Below are 14,736 nucleotides of genomic sequence, written 5' to 3' on the forward strand. Positions count from 1 at the left end.
AGCAGCAGATCCTTTAAGTCCTGTTAATTTGTGAGGTGGGGCCTCCATGGATCAGACTTGTTTGTCCAGCACATCCCACAGATGCTCGATTGGATTGAGATTTGGGGAATTTGGAGGCCAAGTCAACACCTTGAAGTCGTTGTTGTGTTCCTCAAAACATTCCGGAACCATTTTTGCTTTCTGGCAGGGCGCCTTTTCCTGCTGAAAGAAGCCAATGCCATCAGGGAATACCGTTGCCATGAAAGGGTGCACATGGTCTGCAACAATGCTCAGGTAGTTGGTACGTGTCCAAGAAACATCCACATGAATGGCAGGACCCAAGGGTCCCAGCAGAACATTGCCCAAAGCATCACACTGTCTTCGCCGGCTAGCCTCCTTCCCATAGTGCATCCTGGTGCCATGTGTTCTCCAGGTAAGCGACCCACATGCACCCGGCCATCCACGTGATGTAAAAGAAAACGTGATTCATCCGACCAGGCCACATTCTTCCATTACTCCGTGGTCCAGTTCTGATGCTCGCAATCTCATTGTAGGCGCTTTTGGCAGTGGACAGGGGTCAGCATGGGCACCCTGACTGGTCTGTGGCTACACAGCCCCATACGCCATCTCATTTGTCATATCTTTTGTTTCATAATATGCCAAATGTTTTTAATGGGGGACAGGTTTAGCACCCAGACTCTTTTACTACAGAGCCATGGTGTTATAAAACATGCAGAATGTGGTTAAGCATTGCCTTGCTGAAATAAGATGTTGTCTGGATGGCAGCATATGTTGTTCCAAAACTTGTATATATTGTTCAGCATTAATGGTGCCTTCACAGATGTGCAAGTCACCCATGCCATGTGCACTAATGCACCCCCATACCATCACAGATGCTGGCTTTTGAACTGCAAGCTGATAAGAAGCCGGGTGGGCCCTCTCCTGTTTAGCCTGTAGGTTGCAGAGTCCATGATATCCAAAAATAATTAAATATTTCGATTCATCCGACCACAGGACAGTTTTCCACTTCGCTCAGGCCCAGAGAAGGCAGCAGCGGTTCTGGATCTTTCTATATATGGTTTCTTCTTTGCATGGTAGAGTTTTAACTTGCATTTGTGCAGTGGCGTACTGTGTTCACAGACAATGGTTTTCTAAAGTGTTCCTGTGCCCATGCAGTGATTTCCACTACAGATTCGTGTCTGTTTTTAATGCAGTGCCGCCTGAGAGCCCGAAGATCATGGCCATCCAATATTGGTTTTTGTCCTTGTCCCTTGTGTACAGAGATTACTCTGGATTCTCTGAATCTTTTAATGATTTTCTGTACAGTAGAGGATGAGATCCCCAAACTCTTTGCAATTTTACGTTGAGAAATGTTATTCTTCAATTGTTGCCGTGCAGTCTTTCATGGTGTGGCCAACCCCTCCCCATCCTCACTTCTGACAGGCCCTCTCTCTCTGGAATGATCTTTTAATAACCCATCATGTTACTGACCTGTTGCCAATTGACCTAATTATCTGTGTGATATTCCACCAGGTTTAGTTTTTTTGCTGGCATCAAATTCAAAGTGGGCATATATTTTTCAAGAAACAATAAAATATCTCAGTTTCCAGATTTGATGTGTTGTCTTTGTACTATTTTCTATTGAGTATGGGGTCTAAATTGCTCTGTTTTTATTTCTATTTATGCAGGGTCCCAACTTTTTTAGAAACGGGGTTGTATATATATATTTACATTTATTTGCATTATTTTTGTTTTGCAAAACACATTTTGCCGATTTTTACACTGATTGAAACCACAGGCTATGAAGAGTCCCCACTGTGTTTAAATGATTGACACCTCTGACATCCCTCTTATGCTCCCTCTCTGCTCTTCTCCCCCTCTGCTCTTCTCCCCCTCTCTTCTCCCCCTCTCTCTCCTTCTTCTCTCTCTTTTCCTTTATCGGTCAATGAAAGCACCTCTAACAGGATGGTGAGATGAACTCTCCCCTCTCTGTCTCCTCTGTCCTCTTCTGCTCCTCCTTGGTCCCTCCTGCTTCTCCTCTCTAATCCCCTGGTCCTTCTCTGTGTTCCATGCCTCCAGGACTAGCTGGGGACGTGACCTGTATCACATTAACATCATTCACAAATAACTGCTTTTGTTTCTTTCTGGAATGTATTTTCCTGACCCTTTGTTTGTTCTTCTCTCAGTTCAGTTCAGAGGGCTTTATTAGACTGGGAAACATTTGTTTACGTTGCCAAAGGAAGTGGACAACAAAAACAAAACTGTCACAAATTGTAATTAACAGAAGTAAAATAAACCCCCAGAAATTCGAAGTAAACATAACACTTCAAACACCTGTCTCTCTCCTCCCTGAAAACTCTGAAGATGGGCCCAGATGTTTGACTGCAGCCTAGGGAAGGGAAGGAGAGGACAGAGGATGGATGGTGGAGAGAGTGAACAGAAAGAAAGAGGAGAGAGAGGGAGCAAGGAAAGAGAGGACAGAGGATAGAGAGAAGCGTGAGTGGAAAGAGAGCCTGTCACCTTTCAAACAGCCCCGTGATGACAGGCAAAGTTACGCCCCTTCCTGTCCCTTTACCTCCCAAACAGCCCCGTGATGACAGGCAAAGTTACGCCCCTTCCTGTCCCTATACCTCCCAAACAGCCCTGTGATGACAGGCAAAGTAACGCCCCTTCCTGTCCCTTTACCTCCCAAACAGCCCTGTGATGACAGGCAAAGTTACGCCCCTTCCTGTCCCTTTACCTCCCAAACAGCCCCGTGATGACAGGCAAAGTAACGCCCCTTCCTGTCCCTATACCTCCCAAACAGGCCTTGTGTTCACAGACAAAGTGACACCCCTGTTAGATTCTGTCCACTTTTGATCCATGAACAAAATCATAAAATCAGATGGCAGGGGGAAAGTTTCTTTATTAGCATGAGTCCAAGATCTTGATTTTCTATATGTTCTATATGTACGAAGCTCCCGTTCCACCACATCCCAGAGATGCTCTATTGGGTTTAGATCTGGTGACTGTGGGGGCCATTTCAGTACAGTGAACTCTTTGTCATGTTCAAGAAACCAATTTGAAATGATTTGAGCTTTGTGACATGGTGCATTATCCTGCTGGAAGTAGCCATCAGAGGATGGGTACATGGTGGTCATAAAGGGATGGACATGGTCAGAAACAATGCTCAGGTAGGCTGTGGCATTTAAACGATGCCCAATTGGCACTAAGGGGCCTAAAGTGTGCCAAGAAAACATCCCCCACACCATTACACCACCACCACCAGCCTGCACAGTGGTAACAAGGCATGATGGATCCATGTTCTCATTCTGTTTATGCCAAATTCTGACTCTACCATCTGAATGTCTCAACAGAAATCGAGACTCATCAGACCAGGCAACAGTCTTCCAGTCTTCAACTGTCCAATTTTGGTGAGCTCGTGCATATTGTAGCCTCTTTTTCCTATTTGTAGTGGGGATGAGTGGTACCCGGTGGGGTCTTCTGCTGTTGTAGCCCATCCGCCTCAAGGTTGTGCGTGTTGTGGCCTCACAAATGCTTTGTTGCATACCTTGGTTGTAACAAGTGGTTATTTCAGTCAAAGTTGCTCTTTTATCAGCTTGAATCAGTCGGCCCATTCTCCTCTGACCTCTAGCATCAACAGGGCATTTTCTCCCACATGACTGCTGCATACTGGATGTTTTTCCCTTTTCACACCATTCTTTGTAAACCCTAGAAATGGTTGTGCGTGAAAATCCCAGTAACTGAGCAGATTGTGAAAAACTCAGACCGGCCCATCTGGCACCAACAGCCATACCACACTCAAAATTGCTTAAATCACCTTTCTTTCCCAATCTGACATTCAGTTTGGAGTTCAGGAGATTGTCTTGACCTGGACCACACCCCTAAATGCATTGAAGCAACTGCCATGTGATTGGTTGATTAGATAATTGCATTAATGAGAAATGTAACAGGTGTTCCTAATAATCCTTTAGGTGAGTGTATATAACCACAAACACACAGATATAACCACCACAGGATAGGTGAATCTATGGCGTAGACAGCAACAGCTTTTCATGAACACTGTCCTATCCGCCTCACACTTTTCCCCAATAACCCTTGTGCCCCCCCCCCCAGGTCTAACCCTGAGCAGCAGCAGGAGGAGATGTCGGTGGAAGTGGGATCCCCAGAGCAGGGGCCTGGGGAGGGGGGTGTTCTGCCCTCCCTGTGTCTGAAGCAGGTGTTCCCTAAGTACACGAAGCAGTTCAGCTACCTTCGGACAGTGGAGCGGATCACTGCCCTGTTCCTGCGCTTCCTAGGGGTCAAGGGTAACATGCGGCTGGGGCCGACAGGATTCAGAACCTTCATCAGGTACTACTTTGACAATGTTTCCTGCTGTGCGCGCACACACACACACACCCAGTCAGCTATGCTCTTGGTGAATACATGAAATTGATTATGTAATGATGGATTGATTGACTGTAGGAACTGTAAGCTGAGCAACAGTAACTTGTCCATGGCGTCTGTGGACATCCTGTACATCGACATCACCCGGCGCTGGTCCGGCATGCTGCCTGAATCCAGAGAATCAGGTAACACCAGGGCACGGCACAGCCTGGTGAAACCGGCCGAAATCACCGAATGCCCTCTCACACTCGGGTCATTCTGCGGACACTCTCAGCCGGTGTGACTCACGCTAGCGAGCGCGTACATTTTCGTGCGTATGGAAACCACAGCCCCTGGCGCTGTGAACGTCGTGCTCTACCAACTGAGCCTTATTGAAACGAGCTCACAGCAGAGTGACAACATTTGGCTGAGTGTCCCCGTTGAATTATTCACTGGCAAATGTGGAGGGGGGAGGGAGGGAGGTGTGCAGAGGTATGGCTGATCCAGTCCAGAGGTCTCCCCCATTAAGTTTGGTCTGGGAGGGAGGGAATGTGGTTAAGCGGTGCACAACATGAGGAGTCGTGAGCTGAATATTTGGTGGGGTCCCAAAATGACGGGTGGAGAAATTGGTCAGGGAGGGAGGGAGGGAGGGTAGGTCTGGGGGCTGGCTGGGGGGTAAGGCTCGTATTTATTAATAATACAGATTAGAGTTTTGGGAGACAAGGAACACTGATTCAGGGCTTTAGCTGAACATTAAAAGCAATTTAGCACCGCAGGAAAGAATATACGCCTCCCTCCCTGTAATGATGTTTTCTCCTTCTACACCCCCCTGGCGTTTTATTGAGAACCAATAGTTTGATGCAAAGGGATTAGGTGACAGAGGCTACACTGGGAGAACTGTTTTGAAAAGCGACGTTCTGTGTCTCAATAATTTCTCTGGATGTTGTGTCTGGATGTTGTGTCTGGATGTTGTGTCTGGATGTTGTGTCTGGATGTTGTGTCTGGATGTTGTGTCTGGATGTTGTGTCTGGATGATGTGTCTGGATGATGTGTCTGGATGATGTGTCTGGATGATGTCTCTGGATGGTGTCTCTCGATGATGTGTCTGGAAGATGTGTCTGGATGATGTGTCTGGAAGATGTCTCTGGATGATGTGTCTGGAAGATGAGTCTCTGAATTTTACCAACTGCAGGATGTTAGGAATGAAAATACATTTTAACTGCTCTGTCCTTTCAAGGTTTATAGCTTAATTTATTAGTTTGATCTCAACTTGATGAGGACATTTTTTATTTAGATCCAATGAAGTCTAATGTAGATGTTAAACCTCTTCCTGGTTTTAGTGGGGTTTTACCAGTGCATTGGATCTTATTTACTTTCAGATTCTGGTGTGTTAATGGATTCCCATCCAGAGGAAGCACATATGGGGGACAGCTGAAGTAGCTCTGGCTGCCTGCCTGTCCCCTCTCTCCTCTTAAAGTACATCATTATGAGAAATCCCTTTGGTAAAGACTGGTAGAACCTTCTTCAAACTTCTGGTATGATGCAGGCTAGTATCCTTGGCTAGACATTTCAGTTGGCAGTGTTAGTGTTATTTACTGTTATTTGTTCATCAGAATTAGAGAGTGAGTCGTTTATAGATCAGGGGGAGTCAGTGCATGGCAACGCACAGATTTCTGGGAGAGTGAATCACCGATCTCTATCATCAAAGTGTATACAAGTCTATTGGGATCAAACCTCTCTGTCTCTCTGCCCTCTCTCTGTTTTGCTCTCCATCTCCCTCTCTTTTCCACCTCCGCCCTCTCCATCCGGTTTGCCTCTCCACCACTATGTCCTCCATGTGTCCTCCTGTCAGGTATGGGGCTCCAGGCGTTTGTGGAGGCCTTCTTCTACCTGGCCCAGCGCAGGTTCAAGTCCCTCTCCCTGAGGGAGCAGGTGGTTTCCCTTCTGGAGGTGTGTGAGGCGCAGCTGGAGAACCAGGTAGGAGGGGGTCCTGGGGGACCTCTGGCGGAGGACAGCACCTCCTCCGCCAGGCGCTCCGTCAGCTGTAGCAGAACCCAGCCAGGCAGGACTCCACATCCCCACTATGCCTCCACCACCAGCCAGGCACTGTTAGCCCCCCAGCTCTACTCCCCAGCCGTCCAACGCAGGGCCTCGTCGCAGGACTACAGGCTACATCAGAGACTACGGCCCCCTCAGACACACAAGGCCAGTGTGGACAACTGACCAGACTCAGGACTGAAAAGCAACACACACACAGAAAGACTGACTAGCTCCCTCTGAATTGAAGATCTGTAGAGGGCAAAGTGGCATATTGCACGGAGCTGATCTCTAACCTCTGTCATGCTTGCTCCTGGTCTGATTACTTCTCTGTGTGCAGAGGATGCGTGGGATGAGGCCAGGAGAGGTTGAGGACATGGGAGAACAGGGGATGGACATGGAGAGAGTGAAGGTGTGAAAGATGGAGGAATGAGGTGTGGGTGGGTGGTTGGGTGGGTGCATGTGTTTATGCGTGTGTGTATGTGATTGTCCAGTTGCTGCAGGGTAAAGAAAGACACACTACTCTGGAGATAAGAATCCAGAGACACATCTCAGTCAGGGCTTTACAACTCTGTGCACCAGAATGGCCTGCCTTGAGACACAGACACACACACACTGACACCCTGACACAGACACACACACACACACAAAAAGACACACCACGCGCACTAATGTAATGATCACACGCTCAAGCTCTCTCTTCAGGGAAATGTATACACACTGCAGTTTTACAATCCCATACTGTATGTTGCTTTAATGTATCTGAGTATTTGCACGATAGCTTTACAACATATATAATTTGCAAAGATGTGAGTGTGTGTGTGTGTTTGTGTATATGAGTGTGTGTGTTTGTGTGTTTGTGTACGTGAGTGTGTTTGTGTGTGAGTGTGTTTGTGTGTTCATGTATTTTAACGGCCATATAATGGCCAGTGGTTCTGCCATTGGGCTGTTGAAGATGACATATCTCATCATTGTACCTAAGGGAAAAGGCCATCTCCCCTGGCAGTGTTGACCAATCACATCAATCCCGACCCCTACCGATTCTCTGTAGGAGGTCTGAGATTGGATAGAAGACTATGGACAGAGAAAATCCACCTAGATTATCAGAAGGCAAAGTAACAGTAAAGGAAAATAATTACCAAAAAAACTACTTTGCTGTATATACAGTCCCAAAGCATTTTGGATGTCAGCCAGAGTTGTAGTCATTCCTGGAGATTTGAATTGCTTTTTTTGCCTATTTAATTATTGTTTTTGGTCTGGCCACACCACACAGGATGCATAATTTCAATTAAATAAATTCTCCTACATTATTTGTACTACACATCAACCAGAAACATTTCATTTTTAAAATGAATTCCCCTAGAACACATAAAGTCCCTTAATGTTTTTTAAAGTCAGAAAATATATATCAGAATGCATTAGATCAAACACTGAGGTATGAAAGAGAGAAATGTCATGTCAAAGAAAAGTACTGTTTGACATCATTTAGATTTTTAATTAAAAAGTAATAGGATGTGTATTCTTTGCATAAATAAATTGTGTATCCTTTTGATAAAATATTTGTCTCAAATGAACGAAATGTTCATGTTTCATTTCTCAGCTGAATTGATTTGCATTATACTTCATTAAATTAAAATACAATCGAAATTCAGCTTCCTGTAGGGTTGGGGCTAATTCATATTCATATTAAATCCTTGTTTTAACTTAATAAAAAAAAGCAATTTTGACTAAAACCCTGAAAAAATTTAAAAACCTAATACAGCTGAAATTATGTATTACACCATGCAAAATATTTTGGGACAGTAACAGTTAACTAATAAAACAAATGTGCTAATAGCTAATTCTTTCTTTCAGATCTTTACGTACCTAGGGTTTAGGTTGTAGGGGCTTGGCTTGGATTTGTTTTAGGACTAAGAATTGTCTCTCCTTTCATAACAGCAGCTACAAAAACATAGAAGCCTTAGACAAACAGTGGGAAAGAGAAAAGGTTACTCAAAAGGGTATCCACCATCTTTACCATCTTTCAATTTAAAGAACACTAAATAAGTTGAGGATACCCTTCTAATGTTTAAAGAATATATATGTTCACCCTGGTAAGCTTCATGTAGATGTTTAGGCCCTTATAATACTAAATAATAGTCTTCATTGTTCACACAAACATTGGCAAATCAAATCCAGGAACTTTTCAAGGACTTAAACTATTGAAATATTTTCAATCTTATATATTTTTGTTGGCCTAATATCTCCCCTGTGGCATGCCCCATAACATTAACATTTAAGTCATTTGACAGGCACTTCTGTCCAGACAAATGTGATGCGATATTTGGGTGTTAAAATGTCCATGTTCCATTTTTACTCCTGCACATTTACTGGATTGGTTGGACAGTAGAGAACATTCTCCAAGACAGTGACTGGGGGACACGCCTCTGCTATGTTAGGTTATCCTAATATAGAAAAAAAAAATTGCCCAAAATAGTTTGCAAAGAAAGTGTCAAAAAGTGTGCATTATTACTTTGCATTTATATGCATTTTAAAGGCCTTCCCAATACACTATGCATGATGTTTACATTCTTAAATACATCAGAATAACGTAGAGATCGTCTGAAATAAATTGGATGTGTGAATGGTGATTTGAAAGCTGTTCTAGGTTGCTGAAGCAGGTTGTTTAATAAAGCTATATCCCAGTAGTTTCAAGTAGTAGAAACCACACCCTCAAACCTTTCAGATAGTAAGTTATTGTATCATGTTTTTATAAAGTGCAAGCAACCAAAAACTGAATTCTGAGTATACTGGAACCCTTTGTATGTATACAAGCTGAAGGCTACTTTAGATGTTGTATTCTCATAATAAAGGAGAGACAGAAATAATGATCTTATTATCCAATTCATTTATTTAAATTAACAATGTATTTGGTGAAAAATAGCCTAAAGGGCAGATTTGTCCTTTTCCAATGTTTTCGCAGATCACCTGGCACTTTGGAAACTCCTGCTCTATACCCAAATGAATGTACAATAAAGAAACAAATCTTTGAAACAGATGTAGGGCTGTATTAGGAGAATGCTGTTATTTAACACTGCTTGTTTACCAATCTTGTCATCCATATTCTTAGGAATGTTTCAGTTGTATTTCATTGTAATTGTTTGTTTGATTTCCACCTAATTTATTCCCATCAGTCCGTGTTACATAAAGACAGTTGCTGTTCAGTGGTGCCAGCCACAGGAGAATGAAACACGAGGGCTCTACTGAGTCTGTATTGCATTCCAGAAGTGTTTAAGATTGCGTGTTAGAAATGTAAAGGTTGTTTTTGAGCCAACCTGTGCAGTATTTACTATGAAGACTCTCTCTGCTAGCGTTGCTTTTACATTTCAGTCACGCTCTAATGCTGAACTTGTGCAATATAGATTGAATGGAACCCTTTAACTCTGATATTGGCTCCTACAATACGATATGGACCGCTGCTTGTTCACACTGAAGACTGTTAGTTAGACTATAGATGTTTTTGTTCATGATCTAATAGTGTTTTCTACCACAGCTTCTGGGAATATAGATAATCATCCCTAAACTCCACTGGGATGGATGTCTGTTCATAGCCTGAAATACAAAATAAAGGACTTTGTTCAAACCAATTTGAATTTCTTTCCCCTGGATGTCTTCTAATGAAAACTGACAGGTTGTTTACACAATCTCCTGACTCCAAATAGGTTTTTAATGGGCAATGGATAAACATACAGTATTCACCTGTGCCTGTCCAGGGTTTTTGTAGTTATCTAGTGGTCTTCTGTTTATATGTATTTGTGTGTGTGTGTAGTTTTTGGTTTAACAGATCAAATTAGTGCCAGAGGTCCTCACAAGGATGGTCAAGTGACCATCTTCTGGTCCCTACAACAACAAAGTGAATTGTTCGGCTTAGGGTTGGGGTTCCAAGTCAAACTTACAATTTGGGCCAGTGTTAAAATTTGAGTTTAAGGTTTAGGCAATACGGGTTAGGGTTAGGCATTAATACCTAGTTAAGTTAAGGCATTAACACCTAGTTAAGTTTAGGCATAAAGGTTATTGAGGATTGGGAACATATTTTTTGTTTGTTCAGGTACTGTGTGTGTTAAGTTTTAACCCCCGAATTAGGACCACAAGTCCTCACAAGGATAGTAAAACATATAACGTTCTATATATATATATATGTATGTATATACACTACTGTTCAAATATTAACACTACTGTTCAACATTAACAATGTCTAAACTGTATTTCTGATCAATTTGATGTTATTTGAATGGACAAAAATAAGGACGTGTGTATTTATACGCTGCTCCAAAAAATTTAAGGAACACTTAAGTCACACATCAGGTCTCGATGAACTAAATATATTTATTGTACATTGTGTAATTAGTTGAGGACAAAATCACATAACAATTGTCAATGGAAACCAAAATCAACTGATTGAGGGCTTACACTGAAAATCAAAGTAAACAATTGAAATCACTGGCTATCCCAACTTGTGTGAATTTCATCATGGCGACTCATAATGTGACTCAGTATTGTCCATGGCCCCCACCTGCCTGTATGCACTCCCAACAATGTCTGGGCATGCTCATGATGAGACGGTGGACGGTGTCCTGGGGGATCTCCACCAAGACCTGTTTCAGGGCTTGAGTGAGCTCTTGGACAGTCTGTGGCGCTACTTGACGGCGGTTGCACTGATACAGTATGTCCCAGAGGTTCTCAATTGGATTCAGGTCTGGGGAACATGAGGGCCAGTCAATGGCATCAATGCCTTCGTCATCCAGGAACTGCCTACACACTCTGTTCACATGCGGCCGGGCATTGTCCTGCACTAGGAGGAACCCAGTGTAAGGTCTGACGATGTGTCTGAGGATTTCATCCCGGTACCTAACAGCGGTTAGCATGTGGAGGTCTGTGCGACTCTCCAAGGATATGCCTCCCCAGACCATCACTGACCCACTGCCAAACCGGTCATGCTGGATGACGTTCACCATGGCGTCGCCAGACTCACGTCTGTCAAATGTGCTCAGTGTGAACGTGCTCTCATCTGTGAAGAGAACGGTGCGCCAATGGCGGACCTGCCAATTCAGGTGGTCTCTGGTGAATGCCAGAGAGGCTAAGCCCCGAATTTATTGTGATCCTAGCAACGCTTCTGGCACAAAGTGTTTATTTGCTTATGCAAACCCTATATAACATTAGAATAAGTTCAAATAAACATCAATACAATAATTAGTCAAAAGAACTGCAGCATGAGTTTGAATCTGGTCCACTGCTCTTTTAACAAAAAATATTTTCACACTTTCCTGTCAAAAGAAGGCATCGAAATAAATAGCTTTGCAACATTTTCTCAGTGGCCTAAGACTTTTGCACTGTAGTGAATTTATATTAGGTTATTTTGTTGGTCCACGGAAGGAAAGTCAATTTGGTAAAATTCTAATATACAATTTGTGTCAACGTTAGAATTTGCGTTACATTTAGTTTTAGGGGCACAGGTTAGTGTTAGATGTTTAAGTCTAGGTTAAGTTCAGTCATGAATGTCTGTCTGTGCCAATGAAGTCTGGAGGTGTGTTTGTGTGCTCCGTCCTAGTCCCCCACCTGGGAGCAGTGTCCTAGTGTCCTAGTGTTCAGTGGAGCGTCACATTTATCACGGCGTGTGTTGGCAGTCCCTATCCCATGGAGAAGCAAACCACTGGATGACTTATCTCTGATACACAGACACCATAGCCTGTGACCTCACCTCACCGGGCTGGCTCACTCTCCCTCCCTCTCTCACAATCGCTTTCTTCCTAATCCCCCTCTCTCTCTTGCGATCTTCGCAAATCGTTCAACCTTTGCGCCATCTACTCAATGGATTGAATATTGTATACTGACTTGTGTATATCTGCAATCATGCTATTGGGACTGACTACGCTGTCACTCATGAAATTTGTTATTAGAGGGGTCAGGTTAAGGAGGGCAGGCAAATTATCCAGCTTTAAAAAAAAAAGGTTATCCTGTATATGCATGAAACAAAGAACTATGCTCTGGTTAAAGGGTCAATCTGCACATGCTACATTTAGTTTTGCAATGATATATTCATGATATATACTTATTAATGAATACAGTGGCTCTCAAATGTATTCACCGCCTTGGGATTTTCTTTCGTTACAACATGAAATCTAAATAGATTTAACACTGATCAGCACAAAAAGATCAGTCAGTCATTAATAAATTGACTAATTGTAATAAATAAATTACAAATACAATACAGAAAATAACTGATAAATATTCAATTCCTTAGCAAAATGACTCAATGACTCCCATTTGGATTGAAGAGCTTTGACTTGGCTACTCCAGGACATAGACCTTTTTGCTTTTATGCCACTGCAGTGTGGCTGTATGTTTGAGGTCATTGCCTTGCTGGAAGATGAATCCTCCCATTTGCCAAGTCTCAGATTTTCTTCCTGGATTTCTCTGTAGTTTGCTGCATCAATTTCTCAGTCCCTGATGTAGAGAAGCATCCTCATAGCATGATGCTGCCACTACCATGCTTCATAGGAGGGATGGTTTGCTCAGGGTGATGGGCTTGCACCAAACATGGGCTTGCACTTAGCCAAAAAGCTCTATTTTGGTCTTGTGACATATAATCTTCTTCCACTTGGTCTCCCACTTGCTTTCTGGCCATATTTAATATGAGTTGTTTCCTTTTTGCCACTTTCCGATAAAATAAACTTTTGTTAAGCATCCAGGCTGTTGTTTTAGTGTGCACATTGTCTGGCAGCTTAGCCATGGAAGACTGTAACTCTTTTAGCGATGCCATAGGCCTCTTGGTAGGCTCCTTGACAAGTGCCCTTCTTGTTTGGGTGGTCAGTTTTTGAGGACGGCCTGTTCTAGACAGATTCACATTTGTGCCAAATTCTGTTTCTAAATAATGATGTTTACTTGGTGCTTTTGAATAATTTAATTCTGTATTTGCTTTGAATGTGCCTTAGTCTTCATAATGTCATTTTTGTTAGGGACTGGGCTAACCAACTGTGGGACCTTCGAGTATTTAACCGGAAATCACCTTTAATTTCACGTTGTAACACAACAAAACATGTGATCACTTTCGAGAGCCGCTGAAAACCTTTCACTAAGCATTTTGCACAAACAGGCTGGAACAGAGCTTTTCCATTCTCTCTACCGCTTGCCCTTTTAACGATAATTAGAATTGATTGGAGAGAGGGAAATATCCTTCATTAATAAGCGTCCATCTATATTCAAACAGGCAGCCCCCAACCTTAACTTTCGTCCACTAATAGGCCTTCCGACCAATCACATCGGATCTGATCTCGTTAGTGAAATAATCAGAATTGGGCAGCCCCTGTTAACGCAGCCTTGGTGTGATGTAGATCTGACTGAGTGTGTGTTTGATGTGGCCTAAATGCACCCACTCTGACTTGTGGAGACGTTGCTGAGGAAGAGGCTGCTCCAGTCAACCCACCGAGGCAGGCAGGCTGGCGCTAAGTGAGCCTCGCGGGGAGCAATTAGAGACATCACTGTGAAATAAGCATGATGAGGAGGCACTATTAATGAGGTCCGTTCCTTACCCAGTACTCACGTCTCTCACTCCTCACTGCCTCTCCCTCCCTCGAGCTCCCTGGGCCTGAGTCAATGGAAATACATTCATGAGTTCATCAGTTTAAAACAAACAGCCTCTGCTGTATATGGACAGACAAGGCATTCGACTGTGTTATTAAATTCTAAGTTAGCATTAATGCTCTACTTTGCATTGTTTTAGGCCGCCTTTCTTTCATCTTAGTTAGATCTTATAATGGAAATATTCTACATAAGCAATTTCTTTCCCCACGGGGCAGGGATTCTTTACCTTTACCTTTTCAGCATCTTCTTTTGAAGTGTGGGCATACTCTGAATAGTTACTATAAAGCGGGTTGTTTACACACCGAATGCTGATTGGCTGAAAGAGTGTGACATCAGACCGTGTATCGTGGATATGATCACTTTCTCTGTTCCAATTATGTTAGGAATGTGTTTAAGGCACCTCAAGGTTTTGTGGTATTATGAATGTATCCAGGCACTGTTGTGCATAACAATAAACCTCAGCAGTGGTTTTGTGCTTTCTGAAAGCATTTGATCCCCTTCAGTTTCTCAAAACAAAGTAAAAACACATTTCTAGACCTTCTAGCAAATGTATGTAAAATAGATGGCTGTCCGGCCAAGAGACCAGGCAAAGAAGGGCTTTGGACAAGAAAGGGTACAAGAACACTATGGCCACTTTAACAGACCTTCAGAGTTTCCCTGCAGAGAGGGGAAGACCTGTCAGAAGCACAATCATATCTACAGCACTCCATAAATCTGATATTTTTGGTAGAGTGG

General features: G+C 43.1%; 1 protein-coding gene across 5 annotated transcripts in view; it reads left to right on the top strand.

The window, feature by feature from the left end:
• The window catches only part of ttll11 (tubulin tyrosine ligase-like family, member 11), a 31,890-nt gene extending 23,000 nt beyond the window's left edge, over nt 1-8,890 (top strand). For 2 of the 5 annotated variants that reach the window (XM_020053390.3, XM_020053388.3), the window contains exons 8-11: nt 3,336-3,392; nt 4,096-4,329; nt 4,444-4,550; nt 6,197-8,890. In XM_020053390.3, coding sequence (XP_019908949.2) covers nt 3,336-3,392; nt 4,096-4,329; nt 4,444-4,550; nt 6,197-6,567 — 769 coding nt within the window. In that variant the 3' untranslated portion in view covers nt 6,568-8,890. Of the gene's footprint in view, nt 1-3,335; nt 3,393-4,095; nt 4,330-4,443; nt 4,551-5,723; nt 5,880-6,196 lie in introns of all 5 variants that reach the window. The other 3 variants (XR_002197821.3, XR_002197820.3, XM_020053389.3) reach the window with 3 other exon arrangements.
• Nucleotides 8,891-14,736: the final 5,846 nt, after the last annotated feature.

This window comes from Esox lucius, chromosome 14 (assembly GCF_011004845.1).
Source record: "Esox lucius isolate fEsoLuc1 chromosome 14, fEsoLuc1.pri, whole genome shotgun sequence".
Classification (NCBI taxonomy): Eukaryota; Metazoa; Chordata; class Actinopteri; order Esociformes; family Esocidae; genus Esox; species Esox lucius.